The sequence below is a fragment of the Centroberyx gerrardi genome, chromosome 4 (genome assembly GCF_048128805.1).
Source record: "Centroberyx gerrardi isolate f3 chromosome 4, fCenGer3.hap1.cur.20231027, whole genome shotgun sequence".
NCBI classification, from domain to species: domain Eukaryota; kingdom Metazoa; phylum Chordata; class Actinopteri; order Beryciformes; family Berycidae; genus Centroberyx; species Centroberyx gerrardi.
The window spans coordinates 11,833,560-11,857,020 of NC_136000.1; the positions used below are offsets into that span (position 1 = coordinate 11,833,560).

The 23,461-nt window shown below is 40.0% G+C and overlaps 2 protein-coding genes across 2 annotated transcripts; both read left to right on the forward strand.

Moving 5' to 3' along the window:
- Positions 1 to 5,137: 5,137 nt before the first annotated feature.
- On the forward strand, positions 5,138 to 11,420 carry prkar2b (protein kinase cAMP-dependent type II regulatory subunit beta). The gene is made up of 11 exons (XM_071897480.2): positions 5,138 to 5,493; positions 6,679 to 6,714; positions 7,693 to 7,745; positions 8,242 to 8,325; positions 8,582 to 8,688; positions 8,925 to 9,078; positions 10,370 to 10,471; positions 10,563 to 10,637; positions 10,766 to 10,834; positions 10,936 to 11,071; positions 11,287 to 11,420. Exons 1-11 carry the CDS (start codon positions 5,229 to 5,231, stop codon positions 11,418 to 11,420), a joined length of 1,215 nt encoding a protein of 404 aa, XP_071753581.2. The 5' UTR covers positions 5,138 to 5,228.
- A 1,883-nt stretch (positions 11,421 to 13,303) lies between these two features.
- hbp1 (HMG-box transcription factor 1) lies at positions 13,304 to 21,562 on the forward strand. The gene is made up of 11 exons (XM_071897526.2): positions 13,304 to 13,328; positions 14,680 to 14,847; positions 14,964 to 15,144; positions 15,768 to 15,888; positions 16,079 to 16,193; positions 16,534 to 16,649; positions 16,991 to 17,147; positions 17,440 to 17,584; positions 18,398 to 18,685; positions 20,314 to 20,455; positions 20,609 to 21,562. Exons 2-11 carry the CDS (start codon positions 14,775 to 14,777, stop codon positions 20,624 to 20,626), a joined length of 1,356 nt encoding a protein of 451 aa, XP_071753627.1. The 5' UTR covers positions 13,304 to 13,328; positions 14,680 to 14,774; the 3' UTR covers positions 20,627 to 21,562.
- The last annotated feature ends 1,899 nt before the right edge of the window (positions 21,563 to 23,461 follow it).

Here is a 23,461-nt window from a genome sequence, read left to right on the forward strand (position 1 = left end):
TACATGACATGGTCAACAGAAAGGAAACACCAGCGTGAAGTCTTCCCATGGTCTGGTTCCTCCCTAATGGTGTGAGGTGAATTTTTTGGCTTGTTTATTGTCCAAACCTGCATGCACAGTGCAATGTTGCCCATGAAAGCCTGCGTTAATCTCATATTGTACCCCCAATTCTGGTTGATGTGATGATATTATGTCTTTCTGAAACTTGAAACTTGAAACTTGAAACTGTTTAAGCTGTGGGCAGACACTGTTTGTCTTTCCTTTTTTGACCATAACCTGTATGTTTGCAGATGACTGCTGCAGTGCTTTTTGCAACAGAGTGTAAAGTAATTAAAGTGAGTCTAAATTGGAATTGAGATACAGTAATAGGACTAATCTGGTGAGGTAATTGAATGATGAGTGCAGCCTGGCACAAGAATCTTAGTGCCATAGTTTTTCTTAAGCCACTCATACCTGCTACTATCACTCCGTAGCTGTGGTGTGTGGTGAAACCTGAGGACAAGAAAGTGTACAGCAAACTGGTTCTTATGACTCTCCTAGCAGTCTAATGCCCTCAGTCCTGCTACAAGACGAGGACATAACACCACATTCTTGCCCTACAGCTTTGACTCCACTATTTGACTCTCGACCCTTCTCCTCACTCCTCCTTACCCTGAAGGGAATTCATAGACCAAATTTCAGCCTGTCAGCATCATGTCATTTTACCAACCAAGCCCTCTCAATGTCTTACACCACTACTGCTCATAACTAATACTGTAGATAGGCAACAATGAACAAAACTAAAATATGAGGACTGGAAAGCAGTAGACCAACAGCCATTGTTTCTGGTTAGGACAAGAGGCCAGTAAATTACACATTACTACTCATTACTATTCATTAACTAGAAGTGTCTTTTCTTTTTTCACATGTTTAAGGGAAACTTGTTTTGTGACAATGTGGAAAAACTACTATAACTATTGCTATTGTTACATTACTCTGAAACATACAACATTGTGTCAGCCTTAACGGAATTGTAAAGGAAGATAGTTTTTGGGAGATGAGTGATGAGAACATAGACACCAAAATCATCCCTGTGTCCCCAGTAGATCATTCTGTCTTTTGCTCCATGCTAAACCCATAGACCAGCATTATCCAGTCATTTTTAGCTGTACAGTCTCCCATTGCCCACCACTTCCTATAGAAACAGGGAAAGTGGTCCCTGGTAGTGCAAAACAGTGTGTTATTTTTATGGCATATTTTGTGTACATTTTCCAATCACAAACACAAACACAAACACAAACACAAAACTGCCAGACTTATTTACATTAGAGCTGCTGCTGCTGCTGCAAGTTTTCATTTTCTGGAACCAACCCTGAGTGGGACATCTCACCTGGATTGGTGAGGTGTCTTGAGAGATGACTGGTGAGGCATCCTCCTCTTTGTCTCTCGTCCTCATCGTTGACTCGAGGGCACTTGAGGACACTCAAGGACGTGGAGGTAGAGGCCATGCGGTGAAGAAAAAAGGAAAAAACTGAGTTAATCGCAGCCTTGACTGTATTTAAATGGCTGGTATAATTAACTGCTGAGATAGCAAGGACAGATTTGCCTTGAAGCGTTAGCTGTGTGGGGAAGCTAGCAAGGTTATGCTAGCAGATATAAGCCACTTGCACTGCTAACTAACGTCTGCCTTATCATGCCAGCTTGGCTAATGGAAAAAAGATTCTTCTTACAAAAAATTAGTTACTCATTTCTGAATTCCTCATTTCTGAGTCCTACACTCGGTAACGGTCCTTGGCAGCATATAACAATGGGTGGAATATGAGAATAAAATAAGGGAGGTGAGGTTCACCGGTCACACACATGACTAGTGACAGACTGAGCTTCTGTGGTTCACTAGAGGCTGCTGTCCTATAGGCTGAAATACCAAACAAAGGAGAACTGCTGATTAAGCCAGGCACCACTAACACCACACCTCACCTTGTATGAATCCAGATCCAGATCTCAGCTATGCCAGTTGGGCATCTGAATGAGCACACTGTGGGTCAAAATGGATGGGCCCCACCACAGTCAAGTGCCAACTTCTGAACCAGAGGTGGTGGGACATGTCCTGTCTGGACCCTCAATAGACTCTTGGCCCAGTGGGAAGTCTGTTTTACTCTTTTTCATTAGTGGCACCACACAGTTTATCTTATCTTTAAGCAAATACATAAAAAAAAAAATCCCATACTTCTGAAGTGATGGTGGCAATAGGAAGGAAGTGCCAGTGACAGATACGATATATATATATTCAAAAGTCACTGTTGTACTCAGTATAGTATAGTTAGCATAGTAACATAGCCCCACAGCAGATGGCAGTGTGTACATTCTTTTGTCTGAAATCAACATGTCTCTCAACTAATCTTCAAGTGCGATGGATTGACTGCAGCCTGTTGTGGCAAAATTAGGAGTCTTTTCAAATGTCAGTAGAGGCTAATTCCTGTTTGCATAAAAACCACAGAACTCCTTCTCTCTTTCCTGCCTTATATAGATTGCATCTCACCATGACAATTCAAGGCTTTCACATATAGGCACTGAGGGATATTTCAGAAATGTGTGGTAATTTGAAGCGTAATAATCCCACAGCTGCAAGCTCCATTAGTCTGTTGTAAAGCATTAAGCAGAAGGAATCTTCAGGAACTATGGTCCAGAGAGCAGGGCTGATTTGCAATGCTTGTACCCTACCAACTGTCTCTGCTGCCTTCTTATGCCAGGGTGGGGCGATGCACATCAAAGTACAACCGTAAGACTGTACAGAGCACAGTGTAAACCTGTAGTCTCGAAAGGCACTGCCATTTTAAGTGTAACAGAGTCGGAAAGCTAGCAGCTGAGCGGCAGCAGTGTTGCATTAGAGGTCACTCCATGAGCTAGTTCCCTCTCCTCTTCGCCTGAGCGAGAGCATGCGTCTGCACGATAGGCGGTGACAGATATGGGCCACAGCAGGGGGAGGGGTCTCACAGCAGAGCCACACAGGCACAGAGGACACTAGAAATTTGTTGGTATACTAGAATTCTTTTGTTATTTTTTTTCTCAAATGACTCCCTGCTGCTGTCCCTCTCTCCATGCCCAATCAGCAGTCTGCTCAATCCTGTCAAATTCCAATGCAACATGCTACTGTAATTCCTACAACATTATACAGAGACACCTTACAAAAAAGTCATGTGAAAAGCCACATGTGAATTCACAGCACACGTGTTTTTTGGACATATGTTGTTGTTTTCACATTTCCCCAGTGAAAATGACATTTTCACCTGCAAATTGTCTCTTTGCATGTAAAATTCAGTTTTCACATATTTAACAAATTGTCAAAATGGCAGGTGAAAATGTGAAAAAATGTTGACATGTTATAAAAACACTTTTCACCGAATTGAAATCTTCACATATGAAGTAAAAAAAAAGAAAAAAATGTGACATGTGATGTCAGAATACAATGTGAAAAAAATTGAAAACCAACATGTGTCCAAGAAAGCACATGTGCTTTGAATTCACGTGTGGGTTTTCACATGTGACTTTGTAAGGGACAAAGGAGCTTGTTGCATACAGTCACATCTTTTCTCATAGCAATTACATACACGTCCCAACAAAAACACTAACCTGAGAACTATGTTAAATTGTATGTTAAATTAACTAAGTTAAGGCTGACAGCACAGACCATGAGACTAAGTGGTATCACTGGAGGTTTACTGGCACATGTAACAGATTGGATTTTAGAAGTTAGGTTTGGTTTTCTTCAATGCATGTGAAAGTGCAAATAAAGGGTTACATTCCAAAATGTAACCCTTCTGTCTATTTTGAAAACAATTGTTAGCTAATGTTCACTAGTCAATATTTAAAAAAAACAAACAAAACAAAACCAGATGATTACATCACCTATCAGTATGTTTCATGTAAAGGGCTCAAGATAGATGATTACTTAAAATATACTGAAGAGCAAATATTACTTTCATGCCAGGAATCAGTTTGTCAGAGTAAGTTTAATGATGGCTATCTCATTTTGGAATGAAACTTTTTAAAATGCATATCTGAATGAAAGTCATACTGAAAGGGGAACTCCCTAGCAGTTGTGAAAGGTCCCTTGGCAAGTTTTCTCCCTAAAGGACAGGAAATGGGTCAGAGCAGTAAAGTGCCAATCTAATTTTACCAAGTAACTTTAGACTGAATCCATAGTAGCATTAAAGGCGCAGGTCCAAACTGACATTTTCTATACTGATCTTTTGAATGTCTCAAGGCTTAGCTGATTATTTTGGAGATTGGTGTGCAATTGATAATAGAATGTCCCTGTATTCATCCATTACAACTGTGTTAATGTTTTAACTGTCTGTTGCAACTGTAATTTTAAATAACTGGTTGATAGCATGATTATCGGTGATCTATGTGATCTCTAGATTATCTATAATCTAGATGTAGATCATAGGTAATCTATGTATAGATAACATTATCTATGATCTATCCAAGACTAACTGTTATTAATCTATGATGATTATCATAAGATTGTAATGGTAGCTCAACGCTTGCTACTTTCCTTAACAACATAGCCTTGTTATCCTATAATAATAACAATAATAATATATAATATATAATATACAGGAAAGGATATTATTCAATTAAGTCCTTATAATTTCCCTATAGGAATAATAATAATACATTTTAGGAGATAAAAAAATAAATAAAGTAAGATCATAAAGTACAAAAAGGAACTATAAACTCACTACACAACAGAAGGATTTATAGTATCGGCTACTGATACAATAGGAATATTATATTTGCGTTAGGGTTAGTCATTTTAATTTACACCATTTGTTATTTGTTTTTATTATTTTGCACCTTATTTTATTAACACGATCGGTCTCTCACCTACACTTGAAGGTTTCTCTCTACCACAATTTAGATTTTGCCTCTGACTGCAGTTTCTGCCGTAGCTGCCGCTCATACGCAATCCCTGGTAGGTGGTTGCCATGGATTCTTGGGTCACATGCGTGGGTTTCCTGTAGCCAGAAGCAGCAGAAGATGCTTGGACCAAAAATCCAGAGCCATTTTCATTCAAGAAATAGAAAGGCTTCGCTGTGGATGGCTTGCTAAATTGGTGGACCACATAGACCTGTCTGCTCATTTTTTTTTTTTTTTTTGCTCCGTGCTTTTGATTCCAGCTGAAGACTTGTTTTAAATTCGCAGCAAACCGGCATTTTGTCCACATCCATAGACTGATAACAGGAATGAGTATAGAAATTCCTGAAGGACTGACGGAGCTGTTACAGAGCTTTACCGTGGAAGTGTTGAGGAATCAGCCCAGGGATTTACTCGAGTTTGCATTACAGTACTTCACCCAGCTGAAGGACAGCGAGACCAAAGAGGCCTCATTTGGCAATGACCAAAATTCGGCCCCAAGACCTGGTAAAGCGGTCAATTTCATTGACGAAGCCATGCAGATCGATTCGGAAAACGGAGAGGAGGAGGAGGAGGATGACGAGGAATTCATAGGTAGGCTAACGGATTAACTGGTCTGCATTATGTTAATTTGAATGCTTATTGACCTTAATTTATTTTGAATCATCAGCATGTAGCCCAGTGTACCGGGCTTCTGTTCTGCTGAAGGGAATAAAAACCATTCAGCGCAGTGATGCTCCAGCGCTTGCCACCTTGCATCCACCATGGCTCTGTCATTTGCCATATATGGTCATGGAGGCTGAATGATGGTTAATGAACGTGTGCTGCTCTTCATTTATGCAGACACATTATTATGAGAATGACAGTGGTAAAGCACAGCTGCTGCAGATTAGGGGACGGTGCGTTTTAGAAACACATACCCCGCACCTATAGGTCATTTGAATATTTCCGAGTTTCAGGTGGCAGGCCTAGGATGGGCCTATAGCCTGGATTTGATTGTGTATCAGAAATATAACACAACAGGTCATGGTGCAAAACTAGAGCTTTACTAAATGATACTCGGGGGAAAATGACTTTGGCTGCCCTATCTTAATTTATTCTTCCCAAACTGGGGGCAAATCTAACACAATGGCTGGTGCAAAATTGCCATATAAGGTGCAGCAAGTAGCATAGCAACCCAGAGCCTGACACAGCATCCCAATGAGCGATGGGGTCTGCTGGGCTGGAATGGTTATTTGAGAACAGGTACAGATTTCCTTGAAGTAAGCTTTTTGTGGGTCATGATGACTGGAGCCCATCACACCACCAGCGCCATGTCTTAATGATAGTCAAATCTCTAGTGAGCTTCCTGGGGTAATGTTGTGCCTGGCTAGCAAGGCTTTTCATGCATGAGACCTGGACCATGGATCTAATGTATATTTCATACCAAGCTATTGTTTCAGAGCTTGGTGCTTATTGCTGTGTTTGTCATTTAAATGTTTTCTCATTTAAATTGGATTCAAAGAGGCAAATGCATTTTAAAGGACCTCTTATTATTGTGGTTTTACACAAGTGAGCATGTCTCCATAATGGTGTGTAAAAGGTTTGGCATACTCTACTACACCTGTGGTAAGCATTGATGTGAAACACATTATGCTGGCTTGTCCATGACCCTTCCCAGTGATCATCCAGTTACTGTAAGATAAATGTACTCAGATTCTTTATCAGTGTCAATAATGATGATTATCAAAACATTATGATGAAATTTAACATTAATATATATTTTTTATGTTTTTGCAGCCCCCGTTATTAACCGATTCATCAGAAGAGCATCAGGTGAGTTCTCATTCGCTGCCTGTTGAAGGCCTGTCCTGTCAAGATGAACACTCTGGACAGCATCAGTGGTGGAAATATATAAAACCTCCTTGACACATGAACACTCACCAAGGCTGTGTCAGATTTGTTCCAGTATACTCAATATTGAAGAATTTTTCCGTCTGTTTCTTCTCAGTGTGTCTGTGCTTATTGTAATAACGTTGATTTATCTTCTGCTACAATAGTGGTTATGAAAGCACTTTGTCTCCTGGAGCCTGGGGCATATGTCAGTGGGATGAGATCAGGCCAGGTGCAGCGCACTGTTGATAAGAATCTTAATCTCTTGTTTATGTGAGATTGGATATATTGATCCTGACTATAGCTGTATAAAAGAAACTGTACTGTACCAGGACTGATATCTGAATGCTTGGCTTTGGGACGGATGACTTGAAATGATTTGGAGCTTGGGTCTGGTGAGAAAGTACAGCACACTCCTCTCCATTAAAACTTCTTTAAGCGCAAACTCCTATTTTTAATTACTTAAGATGGGGAATGAACATGTAGACACGTAGGACACTGGAAAGGCAGGCAGACAGAAGGCAGACAAAACGTGACGCTTTGCTATGACTACTTCATGTCTTATCTTGGCATAAAATACAAAGGAACGAAATGTGAAATGTAGTAAGAGTGCCACCACCATCACTGCATCACCCTCAAATCCTGCACTTAAGGAGAGAAAAGTTATGTTCAGTGAAAGATTCATTGCATAAAATGACTCTGAATCTTGCCTGGGGTTTGGCTTTTACTGTATGACTGGGATGAATGGTGTGTTGGCCATACTGAACATGAACGCTTGTTCTTCAGATGATGTGGTGGATGTCTTTGTTTCCAAAAGCTCTGTCTTTTACATTGGGCTGAACATAGATTCAAATTTCTGGTTGAATTTACCGTCTGGAAGTGAATGTGTAATTCGTTCATTTCTTTATCTCTGTCATGCAGTCTGTGCTGAAGCGTTCAACCCCGATGAAGATGAGGAGGATAAAGAGCCATGGGTAAACTGTGTTTCGTGCCATACTGATTTGATTTCAAGCAATATGAATTGTAGCTGTGAATCTGAATAAAAAAAGCGTTAAAAGCAGTGTTGTATGAGAGGCTGTGTGGGGCTTATTTCAATGAATACTCACACATACACATATGAAACGCTTGCACATACAGTACACATGAAATGCTCACACTTACACATGAAAAAGTCACACATATACATATGAAACACTCACACATACACATTTGAAAAAGTCACACTTGTACATATGAAACACTCACACATACACGTATTTATGTGTGACTTTCATACGTGTTTGTGTGAGTATTCAATAATATGAATGCGTGTGTGAGTGTTTCACATGTGCATGTACAAGCAAAGTGTGAAGTAAGCCCTACTTCTCATAGTGTTCAATGACAATGGTCAACATCATGAAGTCTTCTGTATGTAGCTCCATGTGTAGGACGCTGCAGGGCCATATCACAGGAGTGTGCTTTAATCTGCAGGTCACACACCCTAAAACAGACGAGCAGAGACAGAGACTACAGGAGGCATGTAGGGACATTCTTCTGTTCAAAAATCTGGACCCGGTAAGTGAAGTATTCCACAATAACACTCACTACTCCTCTGGTTTGTTCTCTGCCATCTCTTAAATTACACAAAGGAGAATATAGCCTGGGGCCAGCATGTTTTTGCCACGGCTCAGTGCACTATGCATGATTTGTATAGATGGTTATTTTTCAGTAGCTGAAACGGCATGTTGAAAGGGATTCTACATGAGTGTTTCAGCATTTGAAATTCAAATGTTTGACAAGTTGTTTTTGTTTTGATTACACACCATCGCAGGAAGAGATGTCTCAGGTACTGGATGCCATGTTTGAGAAGTTCTGTACAGATGGAGAGCACATCATTGATCAAGATGATGATGGGGACAACTTCTATGTTATTGAAAGGTGCTCTTTCACATCAGTGCTTACTCAGCTGTTATTTGCCAATCACATTATTGATTGTTAAATTTGTAAATCTGATAATTATTATTGGATTCTTGCATCAGTAAGCACAATACCTTCTGCTGACACTGTAAATACAAGAATATGTTGAAGGCTGAAAGAATTCAGAAGTATCTGATAACCCATCATATGTTAATATTTCCTCTGCTTGTCTTTCTTTCCATTGTGTTTTCATTCAGTGGAACATTTAACATTTTCATGAGGGTTGAGGGCACAGAGAAGATGGTAGGCTGCTATGACAACCGAGGGAGCTTTGGGGAGTTGGCGTTGATGTACAACACCCCCAGGGCAGCTACAATAAACGCCACTTCACCTGGAGCCCTTTGGTGCCTAGTGAGTAAACCATTAAACCCGCATGCAGGTGCACAGCTGGCTCTGTCCTGAATTTATAATAATCTGTGTTGGCAGTTCTCTCAAGATTTAGAGTCAGTGGTATCCCTGGCATTGTTTGTTCCCTAGGTGAGATCATACTGACATAACATACAAATAAAACCCATTGAATGTAACTAAGGAGGAGACTTTTTTTTTTTTTTAACTGAGCATCTGATGACTTAGACCTCTTCACAATGCTGTGGAGGCTCAATTACCACTTAATCTGGCTTTCTATGATGCAGTTTGTTTACGAATGACCAGCAATCTCGCAACAAGAGGGTCATGTCCCAAAACTAATTTTGAAATAATTAGTCATGGGGAACAACATTGTTATGTCATGCTCTCTTTATGCAAATCAAGTTTTAGCTGTATCACCTATTAACCTTGGCACCAGTGTGTGTGTGTCTGTGTGCCTGCTGGTTTTCATTCTAACCATCTGACTCAGGACTGAATTTACACCTGGGATACAAGATGAAAGAATTAACTATCTGGTAGGATAGAAAACCAGCAGTACACTGGGGGACTTGAGGACCAGGATTGAGAACCACTGCACTATTATGGTTGGGAGTGCCTGAGTGCAGGCCATGGAAGCTTATTTGGGTGAAAAAACAAAATCCCATGCCACCCCTAGCTAGAGGGCGCCCTAGGCGGCTGCCTACATCGCCTATGCCACCAACCACCTTTGTCATCTGACACGTTGCTGGCTTTGGCTGCAAACCCTTCCATTGTGTTAGATTGATAGCCTGCCTGAACTTTATATCTTCCTGAAATGTCAGAGAACTGCCAGTAGAGATGTTTTTAAAGCTGTATCATTAAAAACAGCAGCATGACATCAGCACCTGGGTGCTGTTGCTGCTGAAATATTCTGGATGATGTTATGGTTGAGGAGAGACGCTCCACTTGGTAAATCCTGACTCACAGTGCCCCCTGGTGGATAATGTTTCATACTTGTTATTCTTTTGTACAGGGTGTCTGAAAAGTCTGGCATCATAGGGGAAACGTAAATGAGTATCAAAACTGCTGGTCAGTATTAGGGTGCAAAGCCACATCTCCTTTTTGGAGACCAGAAACCCGGGTGCCTTACACTACTCAGCCATCCTGACTTTTAATATGTGCAGGGAAAGCAAGTGCAGCAAGAAAATGTATATGGTGTCACTCATCCCTATGAATCCGGACTTTTCGTACATCCTGTATTATTTCTTAATTAGTATGAAGAATGAATATGAATGCTTTCTTTTAATCTCTGTTTCAGGATCGTCTGACATTCAGGAGGATCATAGTTAAAAACAATGCCAAGAAGAGGAAGCTGTATGAGGCGTTCATTGAAACATTACCACTGCTTACATCATTAGAGGTTAAGATCCACCTTTTCCCCCCAGCGTAAAGAAACTGCAGTATGCATTTTCGACAAAGACAGTGTCAACCAATTTTCCTCTCATCCACAGCTCTCGGAGAGAATGAAGGTAGTTGATGTGATATCCTCTAAAGTGTTCAGTGATGCACAGCAGATTATTGCTCAGGTGATTATTCTCTTTGCACTATCTGTACTTGGATTTGTATTTTCTGTCTTCTGCCACTATATCACATTTATAAGCAATCAGTCACATTCATTTTCTGTGCTCATTTACATTAATCTCTTGTGTTGCAGGGCGATCTAGCAGATTGCTTCTATATTGTTGAGTCTGGCCAAGTTAGAATCACCATGAAGAGAAGCAGGGTATGTTTGCACAGTAGTCTACTTTGTCTTATTCCTCAAAAGATGGAGATCACTGGTATTTCCTGTTCGGTATGTTATGGTTTGCATTTCTCTCTTGCCAGACGAAAAAAGACCAAGAGGAAGAGGAGGTAGATATAGCCACGTGCTCCAGAGGCCAGTATTTTGGGGAATTGGCACTTGTCACAAACAAGCCCAGAGCTGCATCAGCCTATGCTGTGGGAAGCGTCAAATGCTTGGGTACGTTCTGTGCAATCTTATGATCATGCATACATTTTGTCGGGCAGGTACATTTTCCAATAGATCACCTATAACTCTGCATTAGTTTACAGTTATCTTTGTATGGGAGGACACAAATATGAGTAAAGACAGGTCTTCTGGCTGTTATTTTGTACATCCTTCAGTGGCAGAACTGTCCTAAAACTGTCTGACTCTTGCTTTGTTTTGTTTTCCAGTCATGGACGTTCAGGCCTTTGAGAGATTGCTGGGCCCATGCATGGACATCATGAAGAGAAACATTGCTAATTATGAGGAGCAGTTGGTGACCCTGTTTGGTAGTAGCACTGACATTGAGGAACAAAATGCATGAAATTTAGCATGGAGATAGCTCCAATGGACCATGAATTGGTGGATGGAAAAAAAGTCTTATATGGATGTTTTTTTTTCCCCATAACGACCTAAATATACAAATTTTCCTACAAGAAATGTGAAAACCTACTACACTGACATTTGTGTTTTAGATATTTAAAACTAATTTTAACAGACTACTTCAGTGTCCCAGATGAGACAACCTCAATTTTAAAGGGGTTTGTCATGGAGTATTATGACTAAAGTAAAGTAAGCCAAAGCAGAGTTGCTTAAAGCTTGTCAAATTAGATTTCACACAGTTCTCACCGTAAAATTTTAAGTGTGCATTTACTTTGTCAGTGTCAGATGAGTTACTTGTTTGTATATTGAACACTTTTGTTAACTCTCACCTCCTCTCTCACAGTGTTATGTTTAGGCCTACAGCATAATCTCCTTTGTAAATTTCAAAATGTTATTTGTTAGAATCACATGCCAAAGGTAATTTCTTGCTGGATCAGTTGTGAGCGATTATGCCATGTTCTCTCGTCATTTTTGGCAAGGGCACTAGTGCAGTGTAGGGAACACTTGCACCATGAGGTGCATTGGTATAAAAGTGCCACAACATGAGAAAGAATTAACAATGTTTGTTAATAAAGTTGAGAGTATTCATAAGGATCATTTTACGTCGAAATTGCATCCTGTTTTTGGATAACAGCTTTCACATTCACTTTTGACCACCAGAGAATGTAGACTTCCCTGTGGTGGCAGTGGTCCAACTTTTTAAGAAATACATTTCCATTGTCATGAGATTTAATCCCTTGAATACCTTTTCATAAACTGTATATCATTGTTGGTAAGTGTTTAGTGGCTGTTAGCCTAATACTATGCTTTTGCACAAAACAAACTTCAGAGATAGCTGATAGTTTTGTAAGAACATTGCTGTACAATTTGAATTTGAGTATTTACTGTTACACCTTTAATTTGATAAATTGCCCTACTAGACTGTAGTCATTATAAGCAATGTCTTGGAGCAGTTCATTCCCCTGTGTTTTAATGTAAAATTTAAGTCATGCTGTTCTTGTGTCGGTGAAACATATGTTATGATTATTTCATCCATTATTGCTGTCTACCTCTGCCAACAACTAATACTGTTTGGAAATGCATATTCTAATGTTCCCTCTCAACAGGAACCTCTAGTGGCTCCTGTTTGTTTTCTTTTTCTTTCTTTTTTATACAGTAATTACAGTCCTCTGTATTTTTGTCTGTGGTTTACTGTAGCTTAAATGGTTTAGAGATGATTTTAACACTAATTTTCTGTATAAAATTAATCTTATTCCCCCTCTGTGCAGGTAGTACTGGTAATTTGGAGTACCATACAAGGCAAAACCATAATATTGGCCGAAAGTATGTTTCACTTTTCATGTCAATAAAGAGCGTTTTTATATTCACGTGTAACATTATTATTTATCAGAATGAAGACATAATCAGCACTGTTCAGCACATCCATTCATTCATTCGTTCGTTCATTCATTCATTCATTCATTCATTCATTCATTCATTCACCAGTAGCCTAATATCAACAAAAAGCAAATGCAATGTTTGCACGAGGCAGCAGATACCATTTGGAAACTTGAACAAAAGTGTTTCTTGCGATAGTTGATACATTGTAAGTAAAAAAATAACAGTGCATTGTTCCTGTTATTGCCAATCAGCTGTTACTGGGTAGTAACAGACATATACTTTCAGCCAATGAGAATTTGATCAACAAACTAGGCCCTGCCCGCTACGATTTTATCAACAGTGTCGACCAATAGCAACCGCAGATTGTCGCGACTGACGTTTCTATCCACCAATAGATGGCCTTATTTGGAGGCATTCATTCCCACCCCTCGAGTGAATGCCAGAGAGTTTCTTGATGGCGACAGGTTTGGTAAGTGGGAAGTTGTCTACTTGATTTCGAAGAAACAAAGGGTTGAAACTTGTTTTGAAGATAAGCAGTGTACGTTGCGTTACTTTGCAATTTTAAAATCGTGTTATGTTGAGGTTGTCATGCACTTATTCGATGTCGAATGACAGGTCGTGCTTGACAAATTTTTTCGCTGTGACGCTTGTTGTTTTGCTGGTAACAAACCAGTCCAACGGCAGCTCGTGTATCAAAACAAGATTTTCAAACGTTAAAAATTGTCGTGATTAACGTGAAAGTTTTGGAAAAGTACTTTTACACGGTTTCGTCTCATTCATTTGAACGGGGCAGAGAGGTTGCGTCATGCCTCAACTTGTTGACATTCTTTTGTTTACAATGTAGACGACAGCCTCTCCGTTTCTGCTGAAGACACTGTTCCTTCTGGGGAGTGGGGAAACAGTAGGCCCAGCCCCCATTAGGTCTTTTTAGAGGTGATAATATTTCAAATACAGTTTATGAATTAACAGATTAATCAGAATAAAAGATTATTAACGTAATTAAGTCGAAGCTACTACACTGCCCTGTTTGTCAAAACCTACAGCGCCTATTAGTCGATCGGTTGTCAGAACATAACTAACGTTAACGTTAGCTCTTCTTTGTGAAATGATGCATTTGATCTTTTCCTGTACAGCCTGATGTTTTTCAGTCACGTTTTATTCTTTACTTTATATGCCATCAACGACCAGATGCTGTTTAAACCAATCATATAATATGCTAGTGTGATAGACTGATTATTTTCATGCCCATATTGTTTTGTAAATGTAATTTCGAACCTCTGATATGCCACTTTTAAATTACATCAATCTATTGATCCTTTTTGCTACGCAGTTATGAATGAATGAGCTCTGATACGCATGCGCTAAGTCCTTTAAGTTTATAAACAAGGCCTGCACGCAATGGGTCACATGACTAGCCTGTCAGAGGTTTGCTGTGTCGATCCACAGACAAAGGATTCCCTCAAGCAAGGCTCCCCCATATTACCTACTACACTGATAACGTATAATACACGTATTGCAATGTATATTGTCAGGTGTAATTTTGTATTTATTTATGGTCAAATATCTTTGATATATTGTGTTTTTTAATCTGAATGTTTTAGAATTCCAGGGTTTTTGTTTTCATCATGCTTTCATAAAACCATTATATAACTATCAAACATCCAAATAACTTACTTTAAAACTTACTGATAAAGTCACAGATATAGTCCCTTTTCTGTACTTTTGAGTTGGCCCAGACTGCTAAATCAGTGGAAATAACTCTGTGCAGCAGTTTCACTTTCACTGTGAAATCTGTAATTTTGTCCTCATTGCCTCAACAGTCAGGCCAGCTGGCATCGCATTATATGATGCAGGAAGCAAAATAAAATCTGACCTGGAGCCTGTGAATAAAGAGGAAACACAGCAGAACGCAAGAATGGACGACTCCTTTGATCCGCTGAAGTGTAACGAGGACCTGCCCTCCTCACCTGGGTGCAACATGGATTTTGGTAACTGTTTGCCTCAAAACGCCAACAACATGGCACATTCCGCATTCAAGCTACTGAGATTTTCCACCCATTTATAATGTTTTTTACAGTTGACCTCTCCCGCTCCCCCTCTCCAGATGACATGCCAGAGCTGCAGGAGGTGGAGGAGGACCAGAGGTCTCCGGGGCTGTTTCAGGTGGGAGCGGGAGTGTCGCACCAGGAGCTCAGCAGCTCGCCCAGCACCAACTGGCTCACCGAGCTGGCCAACATCGCCACCAGTCCTCAGAGCCCCCTGCTGAAGGACGCTCCTCATAAGAGGTTTGCATCAGAATCACTTCATTCACTAAGTCCAGTGAATGTATAAATGTACAGTAATTTATCTTGGTGGCATCGATGCAGGGGTAATGACAACTCACACAATAACATAAGTACACACTAGCACACCTGATGCAGGGACAACAGGACTTCACAGTCAGTGCAAGTGGACACTGCAGGACGTACAATTTACAGTAGATTATATTGCTCTACATATAAACTTGTATTACCCATGTATACACACTAGGGCTGCAACTAACAATTATTATCTAACGATCATTTTTTCGATTAATTGATTCATTATTTAGTCTATAAATGCCCATCATAAGTTACCAGAGCCCAAAGTGATGTCTTAAAAAACACCAAAGTATTCATTTTATAATAATATGAAACCTAGAAAAGCAAGCAAATCTTAACATTTGTGAAGCTGTAACCAGCAAATGTTTGGTGTTTTTGCTTGATAAATGACTAAAACGATTAATCAATTATCAAAATTCTAATCAATTAATTTTCTGTCGATCGACTAATCAATTCATCGACTAATCGTTTCAGCACTAATACACACACACATGCATTTAATGCCTCATGGTCATAGTCTCATAACCTTCTCTTGTCTTTCTTTTCAGGTCATCTCCTGTCCACATCTTTGGCAACAGTAATAGTTTACATTCCTATGCCCGGCCACCGTTAGCCAGCAGTGCACCCAATCCCTCTAGAGGCCACCTCAGGGAGCGCAGGCGTGTCAGGGTAACTTTTAACCTGAAACCTCCACTGATTTCTGATGAAGGACCATCCATTGCTGTAGATCCACTGATTATTCTCTTGCAGAGACTCTATGGCAATGTCGTCTCCATGTACATTCAACATGTTACTTATATTATTGTCATCCTAAACTGTGTTTTGTTTTGTTTTGTGTTTTTTTTTTTATCACCAACAGGCCAGCAGTGAATCAGAGTCTGGAGTTTTCTCTATGTCTTCATCATTTTCCGATGATGAAGACATGGCCTGGTCTCATTCCTGGCCCTCCACAGCCTGGCATTGCTTCCTGAAAGGTGCATACATACGCATTCATGTACATATGCATGCGCCAGTGTGTATGCACACTCACAAATGCAACATGAAGTTTTCTTATAAGCTCTGCCCTGAAAGCGTGCTGATAACAACCGGACATGTAATCAAGATTGTATTGGGTCAGAAGCTTTAGAGGTGCTGCTATCAGTCTTTCGTTTACAGTTTTCTGAAAAGACCCACCCTCGACAAGTCTTAGAAAATTTGTAGAGAAATACTGACCTCTGGTGTCCAAATAGCAGTACGACAACTTACCTACATTCTCCTGTCAGTTAGTCCCTCCACACATTATTTTTCAGTTTACATTGTTGTCTTGATGTTCAGGAACTCGCCTGCGCTTCCATCGAGGCCCTAATGTGGAGTGGCAGGACGCTGACGACCTCAGAGATTCTGATGATGACTCAGATGATGAAACCATGATGCCATCCTCCTCTCACAAGGTACGCACCAAAAAGGGACCTTGGTATCTCTTAAAATAATTTGTAATCATCTGCAATTCTCTGTAATACTTTTCACTAGTGTTCACCTCACCTCTACTACTGGTTTAATCACTGACTCTCAGCTTATCTTTCAGCTTAAAATTTACAGTTGTGGTCTCAATTAGCATAATATAAACCATCCAACTATCAGACCAATCAGGCACACAGCTATTCTTACACTACATCTGAAAGCAACTAGGTACCAATTCTTCTTTGGTGGTGGGTTCCACTTGCTTATCTCTGTGGTGAGTTAGGTCTAATCTGATTGGCTGATGCCTTTTGCTTTTGGTGTTAATTTACAGAGCTACGGTTCAGAGGGGCTTCAGTTGGTGAGCCATGAAGAGACGGTATCTTTTAGCCAGGTAGTTCTCAAACTGACCTTTGACCCTGGCTCACCCGATGACGGCCTTTTAACAGCCGAATGCCGACTGGATCACCCCTTTTTTGTCAAAAATAAAGGTAAAATGTTTTTTAATCACAAATGTTTTTTAATTTCCAACAAAAAGAATACAAATATTGACTGCAGTATATGCATGCACTGTTTTTTGTTTTTTTGTTTGAGACAGCTAAACATAATGCCAGCTTTGTTGGCAAGAGATAACTCCAAAATGTGCATAATGACAACAGTTTTCACAGCAATATCTGAAACAACAGTCTTTGGTTTTGATGCCAAAATGATATTGAATGAATAGTCTTAGAAGAAAAGTGTGTTGTTACCATATTTTTTCATCTCCATTTCTTTGTTTTTCAGGGTGGTCTTCCTTTTATCCGAGCCTTACTGTGGTGCACCATGGGATCCCTTGCTATGAGATGCAGCTGGGCGACCTGTGTCTGCCACCAAACCACCCAGATGCCATTAACTGTGATGACTCTGTTGTCTTTGACACTTTCAGGAGGTATGCCCTTGTAACCAATGTGATCTTGCATTGTGTGATAAAAGACTGAAGTTAACAGGTATCTATAATCATTCTGAGCACTATTATTATATGTGGCTAATAGCACTTAAACCTTATGAAACGTAGGGGAAAATATGTCATCCATCAGAAGAGTAGAGACAGTATTTGGATTTATCTTATGGGAGACTGTTTGCTGAAGATGCATACATACACATTATGCAGAAAAACACAGTACTGCTCTAAATGCTCTAAAGTTGTGGACACACACACACACACACACACACACACACACACACACACACACACACACACACACTTTACATTACATTCCTGTTTCTTTCCAGGATAGAAACAACTTAAAATGTTAGCATTTGACTATTTCCACAACAATTTAATCAAAATCTAACAATTCTGTGATATTCACATTTATGCCCAACATTAGCTACTGTGGCAGTCTTCTTGTACACTCTCAATAAAGGCACGCCTACAGTGTGTACTGTGTACACAGTGACCTATTTTCATCTATACATTGATACTGTACACATCTTCACCTAACACACTTGCATAAGGAATTTGCAGAACAGTACTTTACGCTTTCAGAACAGAAGTAGACCGCTAAGAAGAAAAAGGTGTGACTTCCATCTGTTTTCAAGCAGACAAACTTCTGTGCTATAAAGTGACAAGTGGATACAAAACTAATGCTGTTACACTATGAATGCTATGCTGACAGAGGCTTATAGATAAAAAGTGAACAAATGAAAGACAAATAATTATTCTTTCTTTCTTTCTTTTCCTTCCTTCTACCTCTTGCAGTTATGACTTCACCCCGCTGGATTCTTCAGCAGTGTATGTTCTCAGCAGCATGGCTCGTCAGCGCAGGACCTCCCAGTCCAGCTGGGGCGCCGTTAGCCCAGACTGTGATAAACTTGAGCGCTCCAGCTCCCCCCAATCCTCTAGTAGCAAATCAAACAGGAGCCACACCTCAGGGACAGCCAGTGGTGCCACACCCACAAAATGCAAGCGGCCAATGAATGCCTTCATGCTCTTCGCTAAGAAGTACCGGGTGGAGTACACCCAGATGTATCCTGGGAAGGATAACAGGTGTGCAGTCTTCATTTGCTGTAGTCAAAGTGTAGATGTCTATGAGATCCATTGCAATCATTCGTACCACCATGAATGACGTCGCTTTAGCTTCTGTAGAGCAGAATTCTCTAATTTAGGTTAAAGAGTACCTCTAAAATACTTTTTTTGAGCTGTAAGGTATTTAGTAGTATGTAGTTATAAAATACAACAACGGCAGTCATATTGTCAATATTTCAGCACTAATGTGCCGGTGCTGTATTTATTTCACTAAACCTGTCTGAAATCGCCCTCCAGTGGTTAAAATGAGCAGCCGGTGTTCAGTTGGAGATGCAGCCGTGTTCAAGGACAATTGTCCTAAGATACACCATTTGGTAAAAACCCCCAGTATGAAGGTATACTTGAGACAATTCACCCCATTCCTCTTCTCACCAACCTGGACCAACCCCAAACCCCCCTCCTGTCCCGTGCTCTTCACGCTCGCCGTCTGCACAGCAGGCGGAGAGAAGCTCCAACTGGGTGCAGAATTACTCTTTAATGAATGGCCCTATCATTGTGTCACAGCATGCAGTACAGTGACATTCTCCTCATTGTCTGATGTCATGCTCTGTTATGAACCAGCTTAGATCAGGGATATTGTTAGGGGATGAGGGTGTGGGGTGGCGGTGGTACAGGGTGCACTGACTCACTGTTTACAAAAAGAAAGGGCTCTCTTTGTGTGGAATGATACTGAACGGACTGGACTATAGCGTTGGAGCCCAGAGCAACCGACTGGACTAAAAGTCAGTGAAATTATAAGTGAAGGCTGGCGGACCTTAACACAGAGAGCATGCCTCATGAAGGCTGTTAGGCCCAAAGGCTGAGGATAAAAGTAACACAGTCGCTCTCTTAGAATAAAAAACATGAAGGAAAATGATTGTACTATGCGCAGAGGGAGTCTATGGGTTATTCTTTCAGTTCTATGATTATATATGGGTTATTCTTTCAGTTCTATGATTATATATGGGTTATTCTTTCAGTTCTATGATTATATATGGGTTATTCTTTCAGTTCTATGATTATATATGGGTTATTCTTTCAGTTCTATGATTATAAATGGGTTATTCTTTCAGTTCTATGATTACATGTGATTTATGGCAGTAGCCCTCAACCCTAACCACCGTCAGAAAGCTCTTGACCAAAGCATTTATCCCCCAACTAGGGTTAGACTGATAAATCATTTGGCTGACATTGTCCTTTTTATTACAAATAGGATATCGTCCAGGCAGTGTTGTCCACTGACGATATGATAGAGGATCCTCCTGCACCACAGCGCATTTTATTTATTCATTTAGTTGTCCAATAATATTTTTTGTAAATTCATTCAGTCATTTAAAGGCCTAATGTATCGCAGAGTTTCAGTCTGTGGGGTCGGTCACCCTGCCTTAAGGAGCAGGTGACCCAACTAACATGATCTAATTTTTAGTAGTTTCAACAGAGAGTTTTAGTGTCACATGATGTATGTGTAAAAGCTGGAAAAGTGAATACGGCCTCAGTTGACTTCCCTGGATAAATAAAGGATAAGAAGAAAAACAAACAAACACGTTCACACAGACAATAACCCGAAAGAAGTGCGTTCTTGATCTTCTGACTCTGACCTTTCACCCCAGAGCCATTAGTGTGATCCTGGGTGACAAGTGGAAGAAGATGAAGAGCGAGGAGAGGAGGATGTACACCATGGAGGCCAAGGCTCTGGCCGAGGAGCAGAAAAGACTGAATCCAGACTGCTGGAAACGCAAAAGAACCAACTCAGTAAGGAGCAAAAGCACTGACCTGTATCATCGAATGCCTTTTCTTCCAACTTTCAATCAGATTGCCAAATGCATTAGTTGTACTGCACGCGGCCATTTTCTGAAAGTAAGTTTGAAAATAATCACTCAGTCACGTGTCTACCTCTTTCCACAGGGTTCCCAGCAGACCTAGATAATCCCCCAGAATCCCCAGATGCTGGTGGTTGGCGTGGAGAGGTGCTGGACAGAGTCTGACTGACCGCTTGATGCCTCTTTGCTCTCCTGTATTCTTGAGACTCAACTGTGATGCTGAATTCACTTGCTTTCTATAACCTTGAAATATAGAGACAAACCATTAAGAGAAACAGCAATTATGAACTATAAACAAAACATGTAATCTAGTAACTAACAGTGCTTATATTTTCTTATATCTTTTATGTCAGAGATGTCTTATTCCTCTGAAATAAGAATGAATCTGCTCATATATTTCAGGTTATTTCATATTTCTAGGTTTGAAAAATGAGACCCTGTGGTGCTATGCTCAGTGTAGAAGGAGCAGTAAACAACAAGTGTCTATTTATAATTGTAAAAAGGGGAATTTTAGATAACTTTTTTCGCAACTGTTCATATTGATTATATTTGTACAATTCAATATATTGCACCGATTGGTAACCCTTTCATACATTTTGTAATACAGTATATATTCAGCAGCTGAACTTTGGCCAATAGTTTGTGATACTGCCCTGCCAAGGCCATAGACTGTGTCGGCCCAACCACCTGGCCATATGATGAGGAGGCTTTTAGTGTGTGGTGGTGGGTTTACACTCAGTCACAAAGCACTTCAGGGCCAGGCCTTCACTGTAAGTGTTTCATTTCTTTTGCACTTTATATAAATATGTAATCTAATCTTATACAGCCATTGTATACTAGTGAAACCCATTTGTATAATACATGTATCTTGATACAGTATGTTAGCTGTTTGACACGATCGTGGCCCAGTAGCCATGTCCCGCTTGCAGGTTGCTATTGAATTTATAGTACTTTGTTGATAATGTACAGGTTCACACCCCCCACCAACCTCTTGCACAAAATATCCTTGTATTATATTATAAATACATTTTTAAACATGCATCTTGCATCATATCCGAGTGTTTGGTTCATTTTTGTATACTGCAGTTTATCACATGACATGCTTGGCTTTGTGTTTGAATCCACTTTTAGCCAGTTGTGCCGCCGTCTTTGTCTAAAAGAAACAGCCTCCTCCCATGAAGAACTGCTTGACAGACGAATATCCTTTAGATCTCTCAAGCTTTTATAGCCTTCAATAGCCACTGATCTAAACATCCAACAACCAACAAAACCATAGCACATGTACTCTAATGTTACCCAGGTAACAACACATTTAAAGTGTGCTTCATTCTTCTCCTCTGCTGGTCTAGCACATCAAAACAATCTTGCACAGATGCTAACAAAGTAGCATTTGTGTCACAATTATTCACTCCTTGGTTGAATGAGGGCGACCTTAAAGGTTTTAATTGAATCTTGTAATGACTGGCACCCTGGCCTCTCCCCCAGGATGAAAAAGGATCTGAAAGGAGATGAAAATGAAAGAACACATTATCATAAGCTTTTAACTAGAGACAATATTTTCTGGAGAGAATTGCTTCCTCACAGGACTTCAGAATAAAAACTCCTACTAATCAGATGTACAAGATATGTTTGCTTCAGTAACCTTGCTGTCTGGTGCTTGCATCAGACAGCGAGTATATAGAGTATTAAGGTATATAGACACATTATTAAAAATGTTATGCGGGAATTGGTACTAATATAAATGAATACTCCATTTTAAGACAGATTTTACACTGTTAGAGGCAGAGGGCGCCCACACACCATTTTTCTTCAGTGTATGACATGCCGGTTTTTCTCATTATGATATTATAAGCATCCCCAATCTCAGTCCTCTCTTTGTGTAAGATAACATGACTATAAGGTCAACAAAGAGACAACAATGATAATATATTTGAGGTTTATAGGAAACTATAGTACAATGCAGTTACATTAAATTACTTGATGATAGTATAGTACTGTAAGGTATGAACCAGAAAGTCCCTCAAAGGAATGCTGATTTGATGATTTATGGACATTGGGAAGTCATTGTTTTCATGTTTATGAATATCTCGAGGGCCCTGTTTGTCTGCAAGGTGAAAATGACGAGTCTGGATGGAGGGGATTCAAAGCGCTGCATGCCTCATGCAATAACAATGATCAACACCCTCCAAGCCTTTCAAGCATAGGAATCTAATTATAGCATATCCACAACAGGGCACTCCAAAATGATCTGCAGAGTTGAATACTTTATGGAGTACAGATTTGAAGAATTGCAAGTTGTGTCTGATTCTGCCTCTGGCTATCAATACCATCATATCTTCTATGAATTAACTTGAAAATACAGTTGTGATTGCAATTAGAAATGAAAAGCATTTTGTATCTTTTTTTCCACACTTTAATAACATTACAGCAATGTATCATGTCACAGGAGGCAGATTGCCCAACATGCAAGCAAAGCTATGCTCCGTTTATGAATCGTACCGCATAGATATAGCAGACATAAAGTCTGCTGTATTATAGATTAAGTAACACATATCAGTTGTTCCTTCTCACATTTGATTTTTAACGGATACTCTACAGACAAGGAGAGGTTCAGTGGAGGATGAAAGACTTAAAAAGCTTGTTGATCAAGATGGCGGCACAGCCAACATCAGTAGTGAATGTCAGATGGATTCCAGATGTAAAAAAATGAAGGAAAAAACAACCTATGATTCATCTAAGTTGGAAAAATGGCTTGCATTATGCATAAGGTCCTTTGACAGGAACAATTAAAGAACAAATGAATAATAAAATGAACAATTAGGATAGGGAGAAACTGAGACAGTGATCATCACTGCTGGCTTCCTCTTAAATCAGAAGCTGCACCTTAATCAAGGCTTCCTAATTAGGGGCAATTAGCTTTAGTAATTCACTGAGAGAT